Genomic DNA, 25340 nt, shown 5'->3' with positions numbered 1-25340 from the left:
GCCAGTGCTTGGCCCGTGGTTACCTGGCTTCGGTGGGCCAGCTCTGTGGTGTAGAGTTGAGCTGCTCTCTGCAGTACCGTATCCCTTACAGAGTCCCAGTGCTTCACTTCTGTTCCAGCTCCCTGCTGACAGAACGCACTGAAAGGTGTGCCAGGTGCTTGGCCCCTGCACCTGGGCGATGCGGAGGAGGCTCTGAGCGCCCCGGCTGTGGCTTGGCCCAGTCCTGGCTGCCCTGGCCGTTCTCTTCCTCCCTCCCTTTCTCTCCCCCAGTCCATATCTCTGCCTTTCAAATGAAGAGAAGCTTAAAGACCGAGTTTGATGTTTAAATTCTGTACTTTGATCTGTAATAGCATCTGGAATTCTTGTGTGTACTCTGTTATTATGCTTTCCCTCCTCCCAACTGTCCATTATCCTGAATAATTCTTAAATTATTTAAGAATTATCTAAAGGAATTATCTAAAGAATTTACCCTGATTCTTCTCCTTCCTACACATGTTGACTCTTCTTTCCCTGCCATCTCAGGTTGTCCTATTAAAAAAAATCAGAATAATTTGGATAGAATCATTCCATTAATAATTCCATTAGTCCTCTTTTTTTATAATTGGACATTTCATGAGATAAGGTTAGTCCCTGCCACCGACATGTTAGTTTGTTCTGTTGGTAGATTTAAAAAATGGGAGATAATTATGTAAAATCTAAATTTCATGCTCTGGAAATACTTTTCACATGCATTTTATGTGTATGAACATTTTCAGAATCCAGAATGACCAAATTTACTGTCAGTTCTTTGGTTTTCTTTGTCATATAGGCAATGCACTATGTGAAATGCACTAGGCTAACATTTTAGAACACTTTGACTTATTATAAACTGTTATACAATGTACAGTGACTTAAGATAGAAACCTCACATATAAAAAGTTACTGGTAAGAAAAAAGAACTAGCTTGGGGCACTTGCCGTCTCATGTTGAAGTGCCAGGGTTCCAGTCCCACTGGGCGCGCTCTCCGCGCTACCTTTTTGTTACTGTGCAGCCTCCGATCAGCATCCTCAGCATCCTCAGGATCCGCAGCACCCTCAGCACCCTCAGCACCCTCAGCACCCTCAGCACCCTCAGCACCCTCAGCATCCTCAGCATCCGCAGCACCCTCAGCACCCTCAGCACCCTCAGCACCCGCAGCACCCGCAGCACCCGCAGCACCCGCAGCACCCGCAGCACCCTCAGCACCCTCAGCACCCTCAGCACCCTCAGCAGGTGATTGGCTTCAGTAGGTGGCTCCCTGTGACCTCTCTGGGTGGGATTCCTGGCTCCCAGCTTCAGCCTGGTGTAGTTGCAGCTGCTGCATTTTAGGAGTCAAAGGATGAGACTACCTGCTCCACGCTCCTCTCCCTGCCGTCTGCCTTTGAAGTAAATAACGATAAAATTGAAGAAAGGAGACATACAGTGACATCACCGCATTCATTCATTGTGTTGCTTGTAGCCTCCCATCTCCTCCCTCTGATTAACCCTTCCCCAAATTTATGATTTCTCAAAGAACAAACCTTTCCTTTTACTGATTGTCTTTTCATTTTTGCCGTTGCTTTCATGTTTATTTCGTGGTTTCCCACTCGTCGCACTTCTTTTGTGCTGTACTTGGTCTTTTCTGCTTTCTTAAGGTTAATGTTGAGTTCGTCCTTTGAGATCTTATGTGAGAGATTTGTTTAATTACGTGATTTGAAACGTAGAGTATGGGGGGAGAGAGCGAGCAACCTTTACATTCGCCAGTTCATTCCCCAAGTGACTGCTGTACTGTCGGGGCTGGGATGGATCGAATCCAGGAGCCGGAACTGCAGCCCTGAGGGTGGGTGTGGGGTTCCAGGTCAGCGCCACTTGGCTGATAGTGTGTCCACAGCTTCTTCCGTAGCCTTGCTGGTTTTCCATCTACTTTCCATCTAGTTCTTTTGTTTTTTAGTAGAGGGAATGTTGTGTTCCTCAGTGGCATAGAATACATCCGTGTTATTTTACTGTGCAGGAATTTTTGTACTAATTCTCTTATTCTTCAGATGTTTGCAGTAGCTGGAGCTTGGTCAGGCTGAAGCCTGAAGCCCAGAATTCTATCTAGGTCACCTTTTTCCCTTTTTGGTTTTCAAAGTATTTATTTATTTTCGTTTTATTTGAAAGGCAGAGAGAGCAAAGTGAAACCTTCCATTTGCTGGTTCATTTTGTTCGCGCCTGCAGCCACTTGGGCTGCTGGGCCAGACTGGAACAAGAAGCCAAGAACTGCTTCCAGGCCTTCCTCGTCGGGGACAGGGACCCAGGTGCTGGGGCAGTCCCCACTGCCTCTCGGGTTACACAGTATCAGGGCCATGGACTGGAAAGGGCCTGGAAAGGACATGAACTGGACTCTGTTATGGCATGCGAGCATCTCAAACAGCGACTTACCCTCCATGCCCAATGCCTGCCCAGCTCCCTTGGCTTTTTTGTTTGTTTGTTTTTAGACTGTATTGGAGAGCTTTCCCAAATCTTTCCTTAGTTCTTTACCTGGTTGAAACTCCAAAGTCAGAAGACTAAGAAACCAGTTTGAGCAAAGCAAGAGTAATACTTCATGCTATCTTTGGCAGCAAACAAAGTGGACGCTTGTGCTAGTAGTCTCTGAGATCCTGTGACTGGAGCTCTTGGCGTGCCTCTTCCGGGTGTGCTGGAGGGATAAGAGGGAAGAGCCAGAGCAGTTACTTGAATGATTACTTCAGAGTCCATTGTTTTGTGTGTCAGTTTAATCCAGTTTTTTTTAATGTATTTGAAAGAAAGAAAATGAGACTATCTTCCATCTTCTGATTCACTCCCCAAATGGCCACAACAGCCATTGCTCGGTCAAGTTGAAGCCAGGAGCCCGGAGTTTCTTCGTAAGCACTTGGGCCACCCTTTGTTGTTTTAACAGGTGCAAGAGCAATGAAATACACGGGAAATGGAATAGCCGGGATGTTAATCCATGTCCATGTGTGATGCTGACCTGCTGAGCCACAGTGCTAGACCCAGACATTTTTTTAAGATTCATTTTTTATTGGAAAGTCAGATATGCAGAGTAGGAGAGACAGAGAGGAAAATCTTCTATCTGCTGATCCATTATCCAAGTGACCACAATGGCTGGAGCTGAGCCAATCTGAAGCCAGGAGCCAGGAACCTCTTCCTCTAGGTCTCCCACATGGGTGCAGGGTCCCCAGGCTTTGGGCTGTCCTTGACTGCTTTCCCAGGCCACAAGCAGGGAGCTGGATGGGAAGCAGGGGTGGCTGGGATTATAACCAGTGCCCATGTGGGATCCTGGCACATTCAAGGCGAGGACTTTTGCTGCTAGGCCACTGTGCCGGGCCCCCAAATTTTATTTTTAAGATGAGGGGAGGGCATGGGGAGGGGTTGGGGGAATCCTAGAGCCTATGAAACTGCCACATAATACAATGTAATTAATAAAAAAAAAAAGGTGGGGCATTACTGTGGTGTAGTGGGCTGGGCCTCTGCCTGTGGTGCCAGTACCTGTCCTGACTGCTCTAATTCAGATCCAGCTTTTTTCTTGTGGCCTGTGAAAGCAGCAGAGGGAAGCTTCCGGTTCCTAGCTTCGGATTGGCTCAACTCCAGCTGTTACAGCCACTTGGGGAGCCAGCCGGTAGATGGGGATTTCTTTGTTTTCCCTTCTCTCCTTCCTTCTGTAAGCCAGCCTTTCAAATAAAAATCAGTTTAAAAAAAGAACTTTCAAGTGGCAAACATGATTTTTGTGCTAGATGGTCCAAATCGTGAACTGTAGGTATTTCAGCATAACTTTCAGGGTGCAATTCCCGGTGCTGTATCCTCTCGGGCACGCGGTCCTCGGCGCTCTGAAAGACCCTGCGAGTTCATGCCGTGCAGTAATGTTACTGTCTGTCTCCTTGGCCTGTCGGATGGGCAGCCAGTAGAAGCAGCCAAAGGGAGTTGGAGTTAGACCAGCCTGTGTCAAGTTTTCGTGTGCTCGAGATAGTGCAATGCAGCGTCAGGGCAAGCATGGTTAACCCAGCCCAGGCAGTGGGGGACTGCGGAAGTGACCCTCATGTCCAGTTCCCAGGTGTTGGTTACGCTGTGGGGGCGAGCGCCACCCTTCTGGCCCCTCGAGTGGTAGTTGTAGGGCACAGGCTGCCATTCTGTGCCAAAGGAAAGGAGATGCCTGATGCTGTAGAAACGTGCACATTAGGATGTGAAAAAAAATGCAAAATGCAGATTTAAGATTACAGGTGTCATATCTTCAAAACAAAAACTATGTTGTTGTTATTTGCCGTGATCTTTATCTCTGTGTTAAACATCAGTTATATTTCCCTGACTTGTTCTTGACCATTTTTAGAGACTGTGTTCTCAGCTAGTTTGTGAGTTGCAGAGACACTAGACTCCACTAGGAATCTTTGAAATCCCCCGGAGCAAAGGCAGCGGCATGGTGTGACTGTGTGACTGATTGAGATTTAAATCTGAAACATAAAGGTAGTGATACAGGTATCCTCTGTTTAGATTGAAAAATGTTTTATTTGCCCATAAAGACTTAAATGTGAGCAGCAGTACACACTTCCGTATTACACATTTTTTATTTACTTTAGCTGTCTACCAAAAACCAGCCTTCAGATCTTACAAAAGGAAGTGTTTCTTCTAAGTGGACACAACACGGGCTTTGCCGTGAGATTTCAGTCTTTTGTCTCTGGGTTACAGTAATGTGGTTAGAAGAATTAGAGAGATGGGTGTCATTGTTAAGTACTTGCGTTGTAACATGCGCCTGGGTCCCTGCACAAGTAGGTTGTCAGGCGTGGGGTCCGCAGTGGGCCTGTCTCAGAGGCTCATGCTGTGTTAGGACGTGGGATCTGTGATGAGGTCAGCCTCGCTGGGCTTAACTCTGCACTTCTCTTTCTCCTGTCCTGCCGCCGGTACACACACCATATATTATAGTTGACTTTTATTTCAGGGAATGTGGTTTTAATAATAAAGTGCCTAGCACAGGGCTCCTGGTTCATACTTGGTAAGCGTTAGATTCTCTTCCCCATTTGCCGTATGTATTTTAATGCTTTAAAGCTGTATTATAAGCTCAGAGCCCATGCATTTCAGTTTTTTGATGTAGTTCTCCAAGTGGTAAGCCACTTATTTGCTATATTGTGTTCTTCATTTATTATCACTTAGCTAACGTCATTAATCCTAAATGTTGTTGTGTAGGCTTTGAGATTAAAATCGAGAAATAGTAAACTCAGTGTCCGGTCGGATTTCTGCTCTACAGTTTAAATTTCCATGCTATTTCTTGAACCATGCCTCGGAGCCCGCCGGCAGTTAGAGGCCTGTTGAAGGATGTGGCTTTGAGATGCTCCTGCACCTGCTCTGAGCTGCTCGGCAGCAGCACTTCTTCCTGGAGTGACCTTTAAAAGGACTTTGCAGATTAAAAAAAAATGAGAAAATAAAAGATTATTTATGATAAAAAGCAAAGTATGTTAAATTATAAAAATTGCCCACCTTTTGCGCTGGTGTGCCAGGGTGCTGGTGTGTGCAGGGTAGCCGCCCATGGGGCCTGAGGGGAGGGCTTGCAGTGGCCGGGGGTGGGGGTGCTGGCAGGAGATGTGGGGCTCACATCCAGACAGGCGGAACGCCCTCCGTTGGGGGACTCCCAGGATCTGTGTTCTGACCTTGGAGTGCCTGTGTCAGAACTGGGTTTCTTCAGTGGCTTGGATGGAGCAGTGAGGGGCATGCCCAGATGACATGGAGGATATGGCAGTCCACTGGGGCCCACAGAGAACGTGGTACCAGAGCAGAGGATGGTGGGCACAACACGTTGGCCAACTACCCCAGGCGGGCGCTGACAGCAAACATCTGGACGAGTGCGGGCTCTGAGGTAGACTGTGACAGCCAAGGGGCGTTGGAAGGACTTCCCCATCGACAGCATTTCAGAACCACGGAAGCCACTTGAGCAGAACCCTCGGAGCATGCTCCATTCTGGGGATTCAGGCTTGCCGTTTCTGATTCCTGGGTACAGACGATGTTGGGAGGCTGGGAGTGGCTTCTCCCCTTATCTGTCCCGCTTCTCCCTATTCCTCAACTCTTCCCACCCTAATCAGCTATGTAAATATCATCAAAAATAAAATTTTAATAATAATTGGGCCTGGTGCAGTAGCCTAGTGGATAAAGTGCTTGCCTTGCATGCACTGGTATCCCATAGGGGTGCTGGTTCATATCCTGGCTGCCCCACTTCCCATCCAGCTCCCTGCTTGTGGCTTGGGAAAGGCTCAAAGCCTTGGGATCCTGCACCTGCTGGGTGACCCAGAAGCCTGGCTCCTGGCTTCAGATCCGCTCCGCTCTGGTTGTGGCCACAGACGGGAGATCTGTGTCTCTGTGCTTGTCTCTGTAAATCTTCCTTTCCAATAAAACAAAATCACATCCTAAAAAATAAAATTTAACAAATTTTTCAAAAAGTTTCCAATGTAAAACTGTCCCCGAGGTAGGAAAAAATAATAAGAAACTGAAAAAAGCAAAGGGAATAAAATACAAAGCCCAGGAAATAGTCTTACGTAGCGGGAAGGCCGCTGCTGCCATCTTCGCCTCTGACAGCTTCCTGTCGGTTCACGGAAGGGGATCACGTGAGTGTATGGGAGCCTGCCTGTCTTGGCGCTTGGTGGGAATCTGCCAGAGGTGCCCCCCTCAGCCTTGAGAGGGACCCCCGCCTCAGACGGTGCTGTCTTTCCTAAGGAGCACGAGTTTGAGACCGAAGGAAGTGCGAAGACGGAGTTTGGTGCGGTAAGACCTGCATCACTCACCTCCTCTGTTGATTCCAGAAGCTGTCGGTGTCCACAGACTGTGCGGGGTAGCTGTTTTTGGTTAGCCTTTTAGCAAAGGTAAAGCAGACAGCTGGCTGGAAGATGAGAAAGCTTGTGGATGTCATGATGTGGTATCGAAAATGGCCCACCTAAACTGAAACATGAAAAGCTCGAATTATTGTTAATGGAGTTCTGAATGGTTCATTGCATTTTTGAATTAAAAAATGTTTCCTAATAGTTCATAGAACATTGTTTTCTTGGTGAAAAAAAAAAATGCTGCTCCCGAGAATTTTATTAAAAATCGTAATGTTATTAAATAAATGTTCGTCACTGGCCTGGAGCTGACATAGGAGAATAGGAAATGTTACTGTTGTGAGATTCGGAACCGCTGCCACCCTTCGTGTCTTGTCTTCAGGCGGCTATCACCCAGTGAAGATCGGAGACCTCTTCAATGGCCGGTACCACGTTATCAGGAAGCTAGGATGGGGACACTTCTCTACCGTGTGGCTGTGCTGGGACATGCAGTAAGTGTTCCTCGTCGGTATCCTTACCTTGATCTCAGAAGTTCAGTCTTTGAAAGTACTTGGTATTAGCATAATGCTGTTTTTCTAGCCATTCATCCATATCGGAAGGCTGTTTGGATAGAAAATTGATAACCTGTAGGTCTTTGGCATCTGCTGCGGCTTAAGGTCGTCGCAGTAAGACGTGTCACTGCTGCCCAGCTCCTACACACGCAATGTTTTCTGTGTGTTTCAAGTGAAGTGTGGCCAGGGAGTGCTTGCAGGTGCTAAGGCCAGTGTTTTTAAAGTCTTCCTTTAATTGGAGAAGACAGCAAAGCATGAAAACGTTGTCTTCACCCATGGGTCCCTGTCTAACTGTGCCTGCACAATCTGAAAAGTGCCTTTCTAAAGAAAACTTGTTAAAAGTTTCACCTTGTTAGCTACATGTTACTTCTTTTTTGCTAATATAAGTAAATTCACTTTTTTTTTTTGAAGGGGGAAAAGATTTGTGGCCATGAAAGTTGTAAAAAGTGCTCAGCATTATACAGAAACAGCCTTGGATGAAATAAAATTGCTCAAATGTGTAAGTACTTTGAAAATGTGAATGTTATAAGGGAAATTAATGACTAAAGAAAACTTGGGAAAAAATTTTTCCTGGGTGGTACTACATTAAAGTAGAAGTTCTTAAAAAAAAATCACTTACACTAAAATAGCATTGATCAGTTTAATACTAAGGATTCTAACCTCAGCTCCTCATTCTTGGGTCCCATTTTCTATGCACAGGTTCGAGAAAGCGATCCCAATGACCCGAACAAAGACATGGTTGTCCAGCTCATCGATGACTTCAAGATTTCAGGCATGAATGGAATACGTATCCTTTACCTAATTGTTGCTGAATCATGCATATTATTTTTCTTGCAAACAAGCAATCCTGGGTTGTGTTAAGTCCCGTAGGCTTTTGTCTGCTCCTGTGCGTGCCAGTCCCTGGAACTCTTGCGAAGTGTTAGGCAGTGGCTCCCCTAGATGGTGTTGAAGGGTTTTTGGGGGATTTGGATATAGTAGCATGTTAGGAAAAAAAATAGAAGGCAGCTTGAAACCCCACTTTTTGTTGTTTAAAGCCGGTGTCCAAGGTCTGTTTTTGGATGCCCCATCGGCTGTCTGGCACCTTGTTAGGGCCAAAACACTTGTTGAAACAGTAAAAGCGAAATGCTCTGTTTATGTTGACATTCAAGATTTTAACTTGAGTGTTACAAGTGAATAATAGTAGTAATGATACAGTGGCAATTGTTCTCCTCAACATGGGTTGGAGGTAGAAGTTCTAAGATTTGAACCAGAGCACTTTGGAAGCAATCCAGTGGCCAGCATCGTGACAGCCAGGGAGCTGCTGCTTAAGCTCTCTGCCTTCCGTTTGCCTGGTCTGTCACAGCTACTCTGCTTCATAGCCAGTGCCCTGCAAATGTGCCTTGGTGTGGGTAACCTGAGTACTTGTACCCCCATCCCTATGGGAGGCCCACATGGAGTTCCTGGCTCTTGGTTCTGGCCTGACCCCAGTGCAGCCATTCAGAGAGAAAACCAGCAGATGGAAGATATCCCCCCCCCTCTGTTTCTTGTATTTCAAACAAATAAATAAATTCCTAAAATTTCATTATGGCTTGATCTTAATGCCATGCCATTTTTTTGTTTTGTTTGTTTTTAAGATTGAAAGTTTGTATTTACTTGCTTTTCGATATTTTAAATCCCTGGCAGGTAGAGCACACAAATGACCTTTGCACAGATGATCCTGGTTTTGTTAGTTTTATCACAAGGAAGCTCTGTGTCGTTCTTTGCTCTGTACTTTCGAGTGCATGTCTGGCCCAAACAACAAACACCTTCAGTTTGAAGAGCGCTGTGTGTTCCCTTTAGTTTCAGAGACCTTGTCTTACAGCCAACGAAATGGCCTTCACCACATCCGGCCTTGCAGACACAGTTGCTTGCTAGAAGCACCAGGTCCAGCAGGCCTCCTCAGGCTCCAGGATGGTACCAAGAGAATTCCATTTCTTAAATTGTGATCCTAATTTTTTTTCTTTTAAGACTTATTTTATTTTAAAAAGCAGAGTTACAGAGAGGAAGAGACAGATTTTTCACCTGTGGGTTCACTCCCCAAATGGCTGCATTGTTTGGTCCAAAGCCAGGATTCAGGAGCTGCTTCTTCCAGGTCTGCCGTACGTACGGGTACAGGGTCCAGAGGACTCGAGCTGTCTCCTGCTGCTTTCCCTGGCCATCAGCAGGGAGCGTGCTCAGCACAGCCATAATGAATGTTGATCCTGCAAGGCAAAGGATTGGCCTTAACACTGACCTAGTTAGGCACTGTTAGATGACTGAAGGAAGAGATTCGATGGCTCTTTATGGCATTTTGTTTTTTATTTCTCATGTGTTTTAAGCAGCCTCTTGAATGGAAATGTAGGCAGGCGGGGTGAGCAGCTAAGCCCTGGAATTCCTTTTTTCCCCTGTATCAGTTCTACTGAGGCTTCCATCTCGCCCGTTTCCATAAGAGTGATTCTGGGTGGCAGTGTGCCGAGATGGCCGAGTCTGGGCTGTGGCCAAGTACACTCTGCCTCCTTGTTTGTGCAGTGGGGATGGTGACATTTCCTCAGGTGACTTCGAGTACATGCAATAAATAGTATTCATGTTGATATTTTACTGCAAACATGTTGATGCTGTTTTCAGTGATTGCCACCCTGCGGGTGCCATGTGTGTCTGAGTGGCCCTTAACCCTGTCCCAGATGTCTGCATGGTCTTTGAGGTGCTTGGGCACCATCTCCTCAAGTGGATCATTAAGTCCAACTACCAAGGCCTCCCCGTGCGCTGTGTCAAGAGCATCATCCGGCAGGTGAGCTGTCTGTCACCTTAGTGGCTGTTTGTATTCACGCATGTAGCATTTGGAACTCCTTTTAAATCAGTTTTGTATGTAATCACAGCCCATTTTGTTTCGTAAGAGGTGCTGTGTCAGTCTTTCACGTTTCAAGTATCACTTGCTTTGAGATGACCGTGGTCTTATCAGACATTGCTTTATCCAGTGTCTTGCTTTAAAACGTGTCACTGAGTTCCTTAGAAAAGCACTAAGAAATAATTCATTGTCCCCCCAAAACGTCCTTTTTTTGTCCTAAAAGTCATGGAATGGAAGCTAAATCAAAGGAAACTTAAGCATAATCTACACAGTATACACTAGTTGAAATGTGTTGTGTTGTATACTTGTGATTTGTAAGAGGCAATTTGTAATATTCCTGCACAAGAACACATACTAGGTAAATTAACTGGTTTGTGGTAATGACTTGACAGTACATACATTTATGAAAATTACCATCTTGTTGATAGTTTTTATTGTCAGTTATACCTCCATAAAGTTGGAGTGGATGAGAAATACTTAGGGTATATAGGAAATACTGTACAAGGGTTCTTCATAGGTTTCTGGAAGAATGGATTTAAAAGGTACGTTTATGAGGCTTGCAGTGCAGTGCAGTGGAGTAAGCTGCCATCTGGAAAACCAGCATCTCATTATGACTACTCATTGTCATTGCAGTCTCAGCCATCCCACTTCTGATGCAGCTCCCTACTGGTAGACCTGGGAGGGCAGTGGGGCCTACTATCCGCATGAGACACGGAGGAGGTTCTAGGTTCCTGGTTCAGCCTGGCCATTAGGGCCATTTAGGCGAGTGAACCGGTCTCTCAGTCTTTCTCTCTCTCCATATCTGTCCTAACTATGTAACTATACCTTTCAAATACATGATTAAATCTCAAAAAAAAAAAAAGAGAAAAAGGTCAGTTTATTCTGGTGCAGAAATTTGAAATTCATATATATAGCTTTCCCACAGGATACATTTTTAAAATATATATTTTTTTTATCTTAGAGGCAGATTTACAGAGCGAGAAGGGGAGACAGAGATCTTCCATCTGTTGGCTTATTCCCCAAATAGCTGCAACAGCCAGAGTTGGGCTGGTCTAAAGCCAGGAGCCAGGAGCTGCTTTGAACTCTCCCACGTGGGAGCAGGGGCTGCTTTCCCAGGCCAGAGACAGGGAGCTGAATCGGAAGTGGAGCAGTTGGGACATGAACCGGCACCCATATGGGATGCTGCCTAGGTGGAGGGTTAGTGGGCTAAGCTGCCTCCCACCCCATACAGTACACATAGTTTATTCACTTCATGAAGTACCTCATATAGGGATTCAAGTTTTTGGTGGTTTTGCTTGCACTAAAAGTAAACCTACCTTTAATTCTCTCTTCTGTGGGTCATTTAATGTACTCCTATTACGTATGTCCAGTGTTCTCTTGGCCAGCATCTGGCTTAGCGGGGAGATGCCAGTAGGTGTTTGTGGGATGAAGGCACACCTGTGAGAGGCACTAACGGGCCTCCTGGCCTGCAGGATGGGTGCCAGTCCATGTTCAGTGTGGAATGATCAGGGTGAATGCCACCTGCACTGCTTGTGCTAAAGATGAAGCCGTGTTTCTAGATCATCCTTTCTGGCAGAGCGGGTCTTCCCTGCGAGCTCTTCTGCAGAGCAAGGCTTGTGTCAGGCAGGTGGCTTCCGGAGACGGCTGTGTGGTACGGAGAGCCTGCCCTGCTCCTCAACCCAGGACTTGGGCCAGTCCTCTAGGGCTGCTGGCGTGACGTGTGGGCCTCAGTCCACACGTCGGAAAGGCAGCTGAGTGTGCACAGGTGAGTCCTGATGAACACGGGCAGTGCTCGGCCAGTGCAGGTGGTGCTCGTCTCTGAGCACCTGCCTGTGCGCAGACCCCGAAAGGGCCCTGTGGGTGCTGTAAAGCCATACTAGGTTTTCTTTGAAGCTGTTTAGCCTGCATACACGTTTAGCTTTTCACGTAAACTTTGTCCCCTCTTACCGTAAGAGAGGGTATCTGTTCCTTTTATTCATCATTTTAACACAGGGCAATATCTCATATGAGAAAGTTACGGCTGTCATTGAAGAGTAGGTGCAGTTGTTTGTTTCCCAAATGCTCCTTTGTTTTTTTTTATTGAGTGGCAAATCTAAAAAGAAATCCCCTTGTTAAAACTTGGGGAAATTTTCTGAATTTGCTCTGATAAATCCTGCAAGTTTTAAAGGATTTATACTCTAACCTATACTGAGTGGCTTCAGAAATAGCTCCATGCCTGTGAGGTACACAGGCCCTGCGGCTTCCGAGGAGCTGTGTGCTTTCAAAGCTGTCTGCCGTTGCCATAGGTGCCTGCGCACGTCACCCCCACACAGACTTGGCAGCTTGAGAAGGCGGATTTGAAGATGAACTACCGAGATTTATTTTGTTAGAGAATCTAGCCTTTCTTACCAAAAATCTAAAGTTAAAAATCAGGGGCTTTAACGGAGCCTGAGCGTGTGCTTGTTGACTGAACATGTGATGTGATGGAACCGTGTCCTCACTGAAGTGTGCATAACCTGCCCTTTGGGGGACGTGGATTTTGTTCTGGACCTTTGGTTTGTCTTTTGTGTTTGAACTCATCTTTATTTAAGAGCGATTATTGTTGGTTGCAGGCTTTTTTTCTAAGTGCCCGTAGAATTTGTGAAGTGTTACACAGCCCATTGTTAATTGTATACATTCATTTTGCCTCCCCTGGTTTTGATTTGGCCTGTGGGTTGAGTATTTGATTCCTGAGCAGAACCTGGAAGATCTCTCCTTGATAAATCTGCAGTTACACCCTTTCCCAGAATAAACCAGGGTAGGCCGATCCTAAAGATCTTTCACTCTTGGCCAGTTTTGACCTTGGAGGTCGAGTATGGCTGACCGTGGCTCGGCCGTTCTTTTCGTTTTGTCACTTGCTGTACATCACCAGGCGGCTGCCTTCACACAGTTCCATCCTTTCCCCGTATTCCTTTAACTCTCATTGTTTTCGAAGATTTATTTTTTTTTTGTTTGTTTAAAAAACAGAGTTAGGCAGACAGAGGACTTCCATCTGCTGGTTCACTCCCCCAAATGATCTCATTGGGCAGGGCTGGGCCAGGCGAAAAGCCAGGAGTTTCCTTTTTGCCTCCCACGTGGGTTCCAAGCACTTAGGACCGTCCTCTGTTGCTTTTTCAAGCACGTTAGTAGCAAGTAGGATTAGAAGTGGAGCAGATGGGTCTTGAACCAGTGTCCTGTAGAAATCGGGTGCTGCATGGTGCAGGTTTACTGTGACACCACCACAGCAGCTCCAAACACAGATGTGGGAGGCTCAGCCGGCTTGCAGTGCCGTGGGAGGCCCAGCCGGCTTGCAGTGCCGTGGGAGGCCCAGCCGGCTTGCAGTGCCGTGGGAGGCCCAGCCGGCTTGCAGTGCTGTGGGAGGCCCAGCCGGCTTGCAGTGCTGTGGGAGGCCCAGCCGGCTTGCAGTGCTGTGGGAGGCCATGGAAGTCTCCGGAGCTCTCCCTCGACTCGTGGCGGTCGCTCGCTCCTCGTGCCTTCATCTGCAGCTGGAGCTCCTGTTCCTGCTGTGCCTTCGCTAGGCTTCTGTCTCAGGGCACGCAGCCCAGCCTGGTCCAGTTCAGGCTCCTCCTCCTAGTCCTTCCTCCGAAATCTTTAGTGGCTTCCCATTGCCTGTTTGCTAAAGTTTATCAGTCCAGGCCGTAACGAAGCAATACATGGAGTGATTAGCAGCGTGGACTTGTCAGATACATCCTTCAGGACGTGAACCAAGTTACTGGACCTCACTGAATCACAGCGTTATCATCAAGGAAGCTGGATCGCTACCTCTGCGTTAGGTAATTGGGAAGATGCAGACAGTGCTAAAGCAAACGGAGTTCACTGCTTCCTGTACGTCAGGCATAGTTCAGAGTTGTTTGAGTTCTGACCGTCATGCTATAGAACAGGGATTACTGCTGTCCTGGGGTCATGGGAGAGGAAACTGAGGCATACAGCAGGAAAGTAACTTGCCCCTTGTGAAAGGGCTGGCTTCAGAATCAGAAGTGGTACAGCCAGATGGACACCCAACCAGCGTGGCCTTGCAGCTCCAGTGTTGAGCAGTTTGCTGGGCAGCATGGAGTACTTTGAGAATTGTCCTGGGCCCTTGGCCAACAGAAGTCACATTGCTGTTCTTCCTGAAAAGCTGGTCAGAGTTTTTTGTCTGGTATCACAGTCCCTGTTTGCACAAAAATGTGTGTCCTCAGTTGCCCGTGTTTCCTCCTGAAGGCTATAAAGATGTGGAGATGTTTTCAGCATTTATAAACACTTGCAAACTTACCACGATTTTCGTCCATGCATTTTTACTGGTTCATTCTGTGGGTGGTTGGAGAAAGTGCCTAATGATCATTATTGACCCTTTCTGTCCCACATCTTTTTAAAATTTTTTTTTTATATATAAGCGTTTATTTATTTGAAAAGCAGAGTAACAGAAACATAGGGGAAGATTCAGAGAGAGAAAGAGAAACCTCTTTCCATGCATTGGTTCACTCTCAAAATGCTAGCAATGGTCAGGGTTGGACCAGACCAACGCCAGGAGCCTAGAACACCCTTGAGGGTGAGTGGGAACCAGGCCCTTGGGTCATCTTGCACTGCTTCCCCAGGTTCATCAGCAGGGGGCTGAGTGGTAAGTGGAGCAGTCGGGACTTGAACCAACATTCATATTGGATGTTGGCACCTCAGACAGTGGCTTAACCCACTGTACCACAAAACTGCCCTGAAGATTTATTTTGTTATTTGAAAGGCTGAGAGAGACCACTTGACCAGCCAGCCAGCCAACAGACGGACCTTCCATTGTCAGGTTCACTTTCACAATAGCCGCTGTTGGTGAGGATGGACCAGGTCAAAACCAAGATCCAGGATTCTGTCCTACTTGCCACATTGGTGGCCGAAGCCCAGAACTCAGGCCGTCCTCCTCTGCCTTTGGTTGAAGGTGGAGCAGCTGAGACTCACACTGGTGCTCATGGGATGCTGTATTGCAGGTGGCTGCTCAACCCACCGCACCACAACGCCAGCCCCTATCTTCATGTGTTTGATCATTTCTTTTATCCTAGCCACGAAATAATTCCAACCTTTTTTTTATTTTAAAGATTTATTTTTATTTGAAAGGAAGATTATACATATAGAGAAAGAATGGCAGAGGGGTCGTCTGTCTGCAGAGAATACAGATCTGAAAGTTTCGTGTGTGTAGCTCTGATGTTTGTTTTCTCCACCTTTAGGGTCCAGGCCATGCTAAAGTCCCATTCCTGCTTCCAAATGTGACAGATGCATACAGGGGATAAAATTACCTTAGAAATGCCACTCCTGAAAGCAGTGCTTTGTGTAAAATGGTGTCACACTTTGCTACGAAGATTGCCAATGTAGTGATTCTGATACTACAGATTGACGAACAGAAAAACCGATTGCTGAAGGCTGTCTCGGAGGAAATCACATTCAATGTTAGATTGTTTGGCTATTAAAGTTTAATTTTGGTAGAAAAGTGCATTTAAGAAAACCTTTTTGCCTCTGCATAGCAATATGTCTGTTAACACCTTTCCTTTTAGAATAAAGAGGTTTATCTCAAATCCTCTTTTCAAAAGGCTAAGTGAAGTGCTGTTTGCAGAGTATCCTGAAGAAATCATTTGACTGAAAAATAAATGCAGTCTAGTGATTTCCATGTGGGATGGAAGACCCTTGGGCCACAGAAGGAGCTGTGATGATCTGATGCAGGCAGACTGTCGCCTGGTGCCATGTCTACCTGTCTACATGTAGTATTTCAAGTTTTACTTTAAAGAATTACAGAGGGAGAAATCCTCCATCCACTGGTTCACCACTGCTTTATTGCCAGATGGCCTCTGTGGCCAGAGCTGGACTAGCCCAATCTGGGCGCCAGGAGCTTCTTCCAGATCTCCCACGTGGGTGGATGGGGGTCCCAGGATCTGATCCATCCTCTCCTTCCTTCCCAGGCGTTAGCAGGGAGCTGGATGAGAAGTGGAGCAGCCAGCACATTAGCCAGTGCCCACGTGGGATGCTGGTACCATAGGTGGAGGATTAGCCTGTCGTGTCATTGCACCAGCCCCTACACATAGTATTTGTTTACCATTTTAATTCTTTCCATCGCCATCATCATCAGTGAATTCGTTATAATCGAACTATTCTTCAATATGGGGCAGAAACCTTAATGTGACATTGGCAAAAATTTGTTACTCAGTTTGTTCATTGTGGTGGGGTACAAGTGATTCTGTTTTCAAGCGTGAGCAGCCGCTGGAGGATGGTGAAGTGTCAGCCTTGAGGGATTCAGGCCTGCGCCCTGCTCTTCACCTCCGCTGTCTGTGTGCTGCCCTGCTCTACCTGTGCTGTCCGTGCGCTGGGGACGTCCTCCCTTGGCTGCCTTTGGCAGTAGAGCCACCGGATTGACCCACTAGTTCTCAGCAGTTGGAGCTGGGAAGAGCGAGGAGCCCAGGCTGTTTCAGGACAGCGTGGATGAGAACAGTGCCCGCTGCGTTTCTTTGGCTGAGCACGCCTGTCGTCTCCCTTGTTAAAGCAAGCACTTCTCATACTTCATTCGGCTTAATATCACAGTTTCAACGAGCGGCTTGTAGACTTGGGCTCATGTCTGTTCCCTGAAGGACAGAAATCGGGTGGGAGCCCCAGATTTTCTAGTAGGAAATTTCTAAGCTTGAGGAAAGCGCCTGTGGTGTTTTCCTCCACACCCACTGGTAATTAATATCTAAATTAAGAACTGTTTGAGGCCTGCCTTCTCCTGTGCCAGCCTGTCTGGCTGCCCGTCGGGGCTTCCTGTAGTGCCTCACTGATACCAAAAGGGGAATAAGAGGCCGCAGAATCCCTTCCCTGATAGGCATGACAGGATTGTTGTCACCAGGATCAGAACATAACTTGAAAGGTCTTTGTACGGTATTTCTCTGCTGTTTAGTTTTGGCGTGAGAAGTCCAAGGGGCAGTGTCCTCCTTGCTGATGACGTCATGGTGGAGAGATGCGGGTTTGCATCACCAAGAACGGTAACAGCTGGTGGCTGGCACTATTGTGGGTGCACACAAAGAAACTTTACGCAACAGTTAGACCAAGCCGCTGTATTTTACCAGGACTGTCTGAGGTTCAGACAAGGGACCAGACTTTCCCGAGCCCAGGCACAGGTTCTGAACTGACCTGTGTGCTGCTGTGGAACTCTGCGGGTTGCCTTCCCTGCTGCTGAAGGGTGTGACCTGCCTGCTCCTTCCAGTCGGGTGACTGGCACCCTTGCCCCTGGCATGGCTGTGGTCACAGTGATCTCAGCTTTGCTGGCAGCCGAGGAAGGGATCTCTGCTGCCACCTGCTGCCAACAGCAGCCCTGGAGGGAAAAGCATGCCAGGATACTGTGACCCGAGAAGTGGGCAGAGGTCTCAACATCATCTTTGCGCCAGCGCAAGCTTGTGGTTCCATCCTCAGTTATTCTGCATCAGTGGTGCCAAGATTGCCCCCTGGTGTTTGTTGTTGGGATACTTCAATGCTTTAAACTAAGGACAAATGCTATTTTTTGTGAATAAGACCACTCTTTTTCACTGTAACAGTTAAAAAAAAAAAATAGTAGCCCACAATAAAAATTATGAAATCCAAGTTGTGTTGCAATATTTACCTTAGAAGTCATAGAATACAGCCCTTTTTTCTTTTAAGGTTTATTTTTTTTTTAAGATTTATTTTTATTGGAAAGTCAGATATACAGAGAGGAAGAGAGACAGAGAGAAAGATCTTCCATCCGATGATTCACTCCCCAAATGACCGCAATGGCTGGAGCTGAGCCAATCCGAAACCATTCTGGGTCTCCAAAACTGGTGCAGGGTCCCAAGGCTTTGGACCATCCTTGACTGCTTTCCTATGCCACAAGCAGGGAGCTGGATGGGAAGTGGGGCCACTGGGATTCGATCTGGCACCCATATGGGATCCCGGTGCATGTAAGGTGAGGATCTTGGCCACTATGCTGTTGTGCCGAGCCCTCAAGGAACAATTTTTAACATGCCATCCCCATGTAGCACTGGCCCCACCCCTGGAGAGTGAAAGAAGCCTAATCTCAGGCAACCTGTGTCTGAGAACTTGGTCAAAAAAAGCTTCCAGAAAGGGCGGGTTGAATCAGTGTTTGGTAGCTAAAATGAAGTGTTCATTGGAGTAGTTTTATCTACTTAAAATTTCTCAGAAGCCTTACTGGTTTGACATCTGTAGGCTGATGTCACCGGTATGCCCATCCATTCGTCAGAGTTTTCAAAATATCAGGCTTACACGGGAAGGCGCAGGAGACAGCAGTGTGTACAGTATACAGTGGGTACCCGTCTTTCAGTGTCTTTTCGGGGGTGTAACCTCAATGGAAATACAAAGATACCTTTCTTCTGAAATTTGTAATATAATTTAAGCTTATTCCAATTGGGAAATTCTCTAAAACCACAAGTATTTTAAATTAAAAATCAAGAGTCTTTCTGTCGCCACATTTTATTCATTTTGCTGGTTCTTGCCAGGAACTTCCCAATAGCTTATTAAATCACGTTTGCTCTGTGCCCGTGGTTCATCTTGGGTTTTTGTAGCCACTCAACATGATGAGTGAGCGAGCTGTCCGAGGCCACAGGGACTGCAACACCACGAAGGCGGTAAACCTGGTTTATCGGGATGTTTCCAGTACCTGGTAGTGTGGGGTTGGAGCTCAGCTGATGCTCATTCAGTGCATTCATGGCAATGAAACTTAGAGGAAGAAGTTCTTTTCGATGATTGGAAGAAGTTGTTGCATTTCAAAGACTGGTCTTCCTGTTGTCATTTTTTCTTCTGAAACCTCCTGCTTCTCGGGTTATAATGCTGTTGTATCCTCCTTGAAAGTTGTTTTTCCAGCTCTCAGCATGCACAGAAACATTTTTTTGGCTTAATCGTGGTAAGATTTTCAGTGCTGGGTAAATGTTAGGTGTCTTCGGCTTTTTTTTCCCCATGCTTCTTTTGGACAAGACGCCTAAGTGCCTTAGTGTTTCAGTAGCAGTGTGTTACTAAAAATTTTAATGTATAGGAACATCATCTACCTTTTAAAAATGTTCTGTTTATAGAAATAATTGGAAAACTTACTCTCCAGAAGAAGTAATTTCCAAAACAGGGTGACTTGACGTTAGAGTCGCCGACACTGTTTTCATTTTCGTCATGTGATAAGCATGTGAAGATTTGGTTCAGTGCTTTTTATTTAAAAGTGTTGTCTAGATACAGGGGCATTTTCTTAAAAAAAAAAAAAAAAAGGACAAAATAGAAGGAGCAGGTCTGGATCAAAGCCTGCATCCAGGTCTCCCGCTTACACGATGGGGGCCCAAGCACATTAGCAGAGAGCTGGATTAGAAGAACAGCTGGGATTTGAACCAGCTGCTGACAGCAGCTCAGCTCATTATGCTACAGTACAGGTACCAGCAGTTTCTTTCTTCAGTATTGCTTTTCCTTTAGTATTAAATGTGTACATGCTTCTTTAATTTATCACGAACATGAACGTTAAAACAATGAAATACTGCAGGTAAAGAAGCTGAGCCAGCTCTATTTTAAGTCTGCTGCACGCACACACTTGAATGGCTAAAAATAAAACAGTGATTGGTCACCAGGAAGGCGTTGTTGCCTCTGGATTGGTGGAAACACTGCATGCTGCAGCCACTGTGAGAAACAGCTCGGCAGGTCATCTGTCAGAAGCTGATGGTACCCTTTGGCTGCGCAGTGTGGCTGCCCAGCATATGCCAGGCCAGACACAAGGATCTGTACAGGAATATGCATGGTGGGAATTCCTTGCAATAACTAAAAGGTGAAAACACGAAATATTGCATAGCCATGTAGATTATTGTTTGGCAATAAAATGAGATGAAATGTTCATACATTCTATGCAAGAGTAAGCCCTAGCAAACATTGTGCCAGGTACAAAAGGTCATTTAATGGTTCCGCTTTTATGAAAAGGAGGGTTGGAGAAATTCAGAGAGAGACTGCTGATAAAAGTGAACTATACGAATGTTGGTCACAAATCTAAAACCTTTGAATTAGGTACTTAGGAGGATAAACTCTGCTCCAGTGAATTGCTTATTGGCAGAGCGTGTACTGAAGCCATGCGTGGATGGGTGCGTTTGGCTTCCAGGAGCGCCCGTTGCCTCTGGAATCATACATGCTGGTTGTCTGGGAAGGAGAGCTGTATTCCTCTGAGGGAGGGGCGGGAAGGAGCCTTGACCAAGTGCTTTTTCATGTTTGGTGACTTTTGAGCCTTGCGGTCACTTTAGCTATTTTACAGACAGTAATGAAGTCATTGGTTGCTCATCCCCTTTCTTGGTGTTACGATGACCAGGTCCTTCAAGGCTTGGACTATCTACACAGTAAATGCAAGATCATCCACACGGACATAAAGCCAGAGAACATCCTCATGTGTGTGGATGACACCTACGTGAGAAGAATGGCCGCCGAGGCCACCGAGTGGCAGAAAGCTGGCGCCCCTCCCCCTTCGGGGTCTGCAGGTGAGTGGAGTCGGCTCCTGAGCCTGCAGTCGCTCGCTCGTCGGTGCGTATTAGGGACCTGTCTCATGAGAAGGCAGGAAATTGTATTGAATAAACGGAACTGTATTTAATGCTTTACTCGCTTACCTTTGTCTTCCCCTGAGAGACCCTCTAAGTTCCTACGTGTGTCCGTGAGCTTTTCCACGTACGTTCTTGAGTTTCCAGGCTTTCTGGGGAGGAGGCAGTTGTGACAGGCTTGCAGCTGACCTATAGTCAGGAGGGATGTTTCTTCTAGCTCTAGTTTTGTCAGATTGCTTACAACTCAATGGTTCACAGTAAGTTGAATGTAACTGGGAGATTTGGAACTAGTTACAGAAGACTAGTAAATGTGGGATGTGTGACGGCTCGAGTATCTGCATGTGGACACTTGGATTTCCGGTTTGACTGAATTCGGCGGTGGCCCTGAAGTGCTGACTGTCCCCACACATTTCATACATTGTCTGTGCCCGAGCTCAGGCAGGGGGCAGTCTCCAGTCTCACTCCCTGCCCTTCAGACTGTTGGTTAGAGCGTGGACCTAACCTTCAGGCTCTTGATGTGCTTCGGGATCTAATCCAGGGACTTCTAGAATGCTATATACTCGCTGCAGTGCGTGGTTGCCTTCGCTGGTCTAAAGCCTGCAAATCGATTTCAAACAGATGTACATTCACTCTGACATGTTAATTGCTTTGCGTATAAGCAAATTTGGCTTAATGACAATGTGATTTCTGTGAACTCAGCATTTTCTTAAATTAGTATTATGCTAAAGGTTGATTGTTTTTACAGTTTTGTATGGATAAGAGATGGTTCTGGTTGACGATTCCAGCTGTGCCTTTTAAGAGCTGGCTGGCTGAGCTGCGTGGACCATTTCTGAATTCCTATGGCTAAGAAACTCTGAGCAGTTCTCTTAGGTAGCCATTCAAGGACAGTTTTACTTTGCGATCTGAATGAGCTGTATAAGGATGTGTATGTATTTTCCTCTGAATCTGTTTTGTTTTCTTTTGTTTCAGTGAGTACGGCTCCTCAACAAAAACCTGTAAGTACTTAGCAAATTCACTTGTACTCATTGTGTCAAGAGAGACTGGTTATTACTGAGTTTTCCCAATTTTAACACATGTGATGTCCTGGTGTGTGTTAAAGAGCAGGCATGCTTGTAAATGTTGGAAGTGGTGGTTGTGTCAAAGATGAAACACTTTCTGCAGAGCTGGAAAAATTAAAGTTGGTTCAAGACCCATCCTCCTCACGCACTGTATGGAGTGCTGTGGTGAAATGTGAGGTTTTAGAGGGTTTGAAGTGTGGTTGTTTCCAAACCACTTTACCTTATTTCTAGTTGGCTTCCAAGTTACCTGTCTGTCTGAAGCTCTTGTTCTAGTCCTCCTGCTGTCACCACCATCGCCCCCCCACACACCGCCCCAGGCCAGTTGTGCAGTTGTTAAGGATGGGAGAGTATGACCTGCTTTGTAGTCCTGTGAAAACCCTACATCCAGTACAGCAGCCCTCACTTGGGAATGGAGGCTCAGTGCAGGCTGTGGGAGCAGGGGGCGCTGCAGCAGCTTACTGTGAGGAAGTCGAGGTGTTTCCTTCATTTCAGAGCCGAGAGTTCAGTGTTTGTGTGGGATCCGAGGCTGTCACCGCTAGTGCTTTCAGGTCACAAAGCCTCAGAGACAGAGATTAAGGCGGGCTGCTTTATTTCCTGTCTCACTGAGTCAGCCCATCGCTCTGAATTCATGTGGTCTTGGCACTGGGATATATGATAGCACTGCGAACGTGAGAACCAGACACAGTGTGTTTGACCAACTGTGAAATACACCTGTTTTGGCAGTGTTTGGTTTTTTATTTATGGAAGATGAGACGATGCGGTTAATTTGTACACAGATAGCAACGAATAAAAATCGCAAGAGGAGTTCTTGTTGAAAACCAGGAGTATTTCAGGGTGTTCGCTTCTCAGAGCTCAGTGGTGAGGTCTTTTGGGTTTGGGCTCTAACCTGGCTAAGTAGACCCCACATGTGGTATCAAATTGCACTGCTTTCTTCTTGTTTTGTTTTGCACCCCGCACCCCCCCACCCCCGGCAGCCAGGCGACTCAGCTCTGAGCTGGTGCATGGCAGAGTATAACAGCCAAGCTGCCAGCACTTGTGCTGCTGTGTGGTGCTCGACCAAAGACGGGAAGACAAAAACTGACCCGTGGCATTTTCTTAACCTTGTAGATAGGAAAAATATCTAAAAACAAAAAGAAAAAGCTGAAAAAGAAGCAGAAGAGGCAGGCAGAATTATTGGAAAAACGCCTGCAGGAGATAGAAGAATTGGAGCGAGAAGCTGAAAGGAAAATAATAGAAGAAAACATCAGCTCAAGCGCGCCTTGCAATGAGCAAGATGGCGAATACCACTCAGAGGTGAAGCTGAAGGCGGCAGGGCTGGAGGAGGCCGCCGAGGAGGAGACGGCCAAAGACAGCGGTCAGTGTGGCCCCAGTGTGGGATCCTGGTGGGGAGGGTGGCCCCAGTGTGGGATCCTGGAGTGAAGCACTGGGGTGTCTGCCCCCTGCATACCAGCTCCTCAGATAGCGAGGGCTGCTCTCTGCCTGTCCTGATGGGCAGTGTGAGATGTGGCCTGGGGCCTCACATAACCAAATTTGTGCCTGCAGCTTGTTAAACTTCTCAGGCTAGCTTTTAAAATACAGAAAATGTCTGAGAAGTACCGTGCCACCTGCTTAGTCACAGGGTCGTTCCTGTGGTTTGCAGGCAGCAGATTGCCCAACAGTTGTGCATGGCAAAGACCTTGGTCAGAGGAGGGGATAGAAATGCAAGTAAGAAGCTTAGAGCTAACTTAATGTGAGTAGGCCAGGTAGAGAGTGATTGATAAATAAGATATGGGAAGCTAAAAGTTTTATCCCATGCATCAAGAGCTGTGCACTCCGTGAAGTGTGAATGAAGCATGCCGGAGTTTCCGCTTGTTGAAGGTGAGGTACTCAGCAGGTGCTGGGTCCGTGTCCCGGAGAGGGGTGGTGCTGATTCTTATCCTGTTCATTTTTTAAGGTGAAGCTGAGGACCAGGACGAGAAAGAAGATACCGAGAAGGAAAACATTGAGAAGGATGAAGATGATGTTGAACGGGAACTTGCAAACATAGACCCCCCTTGGATAGAGTCTCCCCAAACCAACGGCCATATAGAGAACGGCCCATTCTCACTGGAGCAGCAGCTGGAGGAGGAGGAAGATGAGGAAGATGACTGCCCGAATCCTGAGGAGTATAACCCTGAGGAGCCAAATGCAGAAAGCGATTACACGTATAGCAGTTCCTATGAACAGTTCAATGGTGAATTACCAAACGGACGACATAAAATTCCCGAGTCCCAGTTTGCTGAGTTTTCTACTTCCTTGTTCTCGGGGTCCTTAGAACCTGTGGCCTGTGGCTCGGTGCTGTCCGAGGGGTCACCGCTGACCGAGCCTGAGGAAAGCAGTCCGTCCCATGACAGAAGCAGGACCGTGTCCGCCTCCAGCACCGGGGATTTGCCCAAAAGTAAGTGTCCCTCCCTTCCCGTCGGCCGCTTGCGGTGACCATGGCGTCATACCTGGGGCGGAGGTTGGGAAAGGAGCCTGTTGCAGGCCGTGAAGCCATGGGTGTGTGCCCTGGCCATCCTCCTGTCACTGCTTCAGTCCTCAGGAGCAAGTAACGTGAGTTAAAGATAAATCGTGCATCGCTAGCCTTGGTCTTGCTCTCGGCATCTGATGTCATCTTTCTGGACTTTTCTTGTCCTTCTGTGTTTAGTTAGCTTTTAGATCTGGCCACTTACACCCGTGGGTTTCAACGATGCGTCATTTAGCTGGTAATTTATAGCCTCTTTGTTCTGATGTTATATATTTTTTTTAGCTCTGTTGGAAAAGAATGTACCTGCTCTTTAGCTGTACTGAGAGGAAGGGCCATAAATTTACGTTGGTAGTCGTCCCTGGGGATGGGATCCTGGGAGATGGAATGGGTTTCAGAGGGATGGCAGGCTAAAGATGGGAGCTTGTGAGACCATGACCTACTTGAAGCCTTGATTTGGGGAGCACATGTCACGGACTACTCACTGACTTCAGTAGACAAACTTCCTTTCCATCTGGCCCGCAGTGAGGAGCTCAGAAACCTCGCTCCCTCTACTGACACAGAGCCAGCAGATGCTGGGACAGCCCTGGCTGGTGGCTGGTGGCTGCTGGCCTGTCTGGAGGGCGTGTCTGCTTTCTTTGGCTGGGCACAGTCAGCCCTTGGTCACCTTGACTGTGACCAGAGGGTATTGCAAGGTGTCGTAGAATGGCTACGGATGGTTCATTTCCAGGAAGGGACAGTAGGGAAGCATTTTCTCCAGACTTACTGTTTTTTTTTTAAACAAACTCTCCTGTGGGTTTTTTTTTTTCCTAATGTACGCTCAGTCATTTTATTTAAAAGGCAGAGCAAGAGAAACAGTGGGGATGTGTGAAGTGGAGGTGGGCTAAGTGAGAGGGAAAGATGGGGTGCCAGAGAGAAATCCTCTGTCCCTCGATTGACTTCCCAAAATGCTGGGTGGCCAGGACTGGGCCAGCATGGATAGAGGAGCTGGGAACCGCGCCTGGTCTCCCGCGTGAGGGGCAGGGGCTCAAGTCGTGAGCCATCATCTCCGTGTTCACAAGAAGCTGGATCAGAAAGG

At 46.9% G+C, this 25340-nt stretch overlaps 1 protein-coding gene across 3 annotated transcripts in view; it reads left to right on the top strand.

Moving 5' to 3' along the window:
- Positions 1–25340, top strand: part of LOC121150387 (SRSF protein kinase 2-like) — a 168739-nt gene that overhangs the window by 125088 nt on the left and 18311 nt on the right. For all 3 annotated transcript variants that reach the window (XM_040971241.1, XM_040971244.1, XM_040971243.1), the window contains 8 exons: positions 7192–7300; positions 7772–7859; positions 8060–8147; positions 10039–10145; positions 20500–20665; positions 21692–21717; positions 22888–23134; positions 23714–24196. In XM_040971241.1, coding sequence (XP_040827175.1) covers positions 7192–7300; positions 7772–7859; positions 8060–8147; positions 10039–10145; positions 20500–20665; positions 21692–21717; positions 22888–23134; positions 23714–24196 — 1314 coding nt within the window. The remainder of the gene's footprint in view (positions 1–7191; positions 7301–7771; positions 7860–8059; positions 8148–10038; positions 10146–20499; positions 20666–21691; positions 21718–22887; positions 23135–23713; positions 24197–25340) is intronic.

This window comes from Ochotona curzoniae, unplaced genomic scaffold, assembly GCF_017591425.1.
Source record: "Ochotona curzoniae isolate NIBS_2020 unplaced genomic scaffold, NIBS_Ocur_1.0 contig_21, whole genome shotgun sequence".
NCBI classification, from domain to species: Eukaryota; Metazoa; Chordata; class Mammalia; order Lagomorpha; family Ochotonidae; genus Ochotona; species Ochotona curzoniae.
Note: the sequence above shows the minus strand (reverse complement) of the source record. Positions and strands in the feature narration are given on the sequence as shown.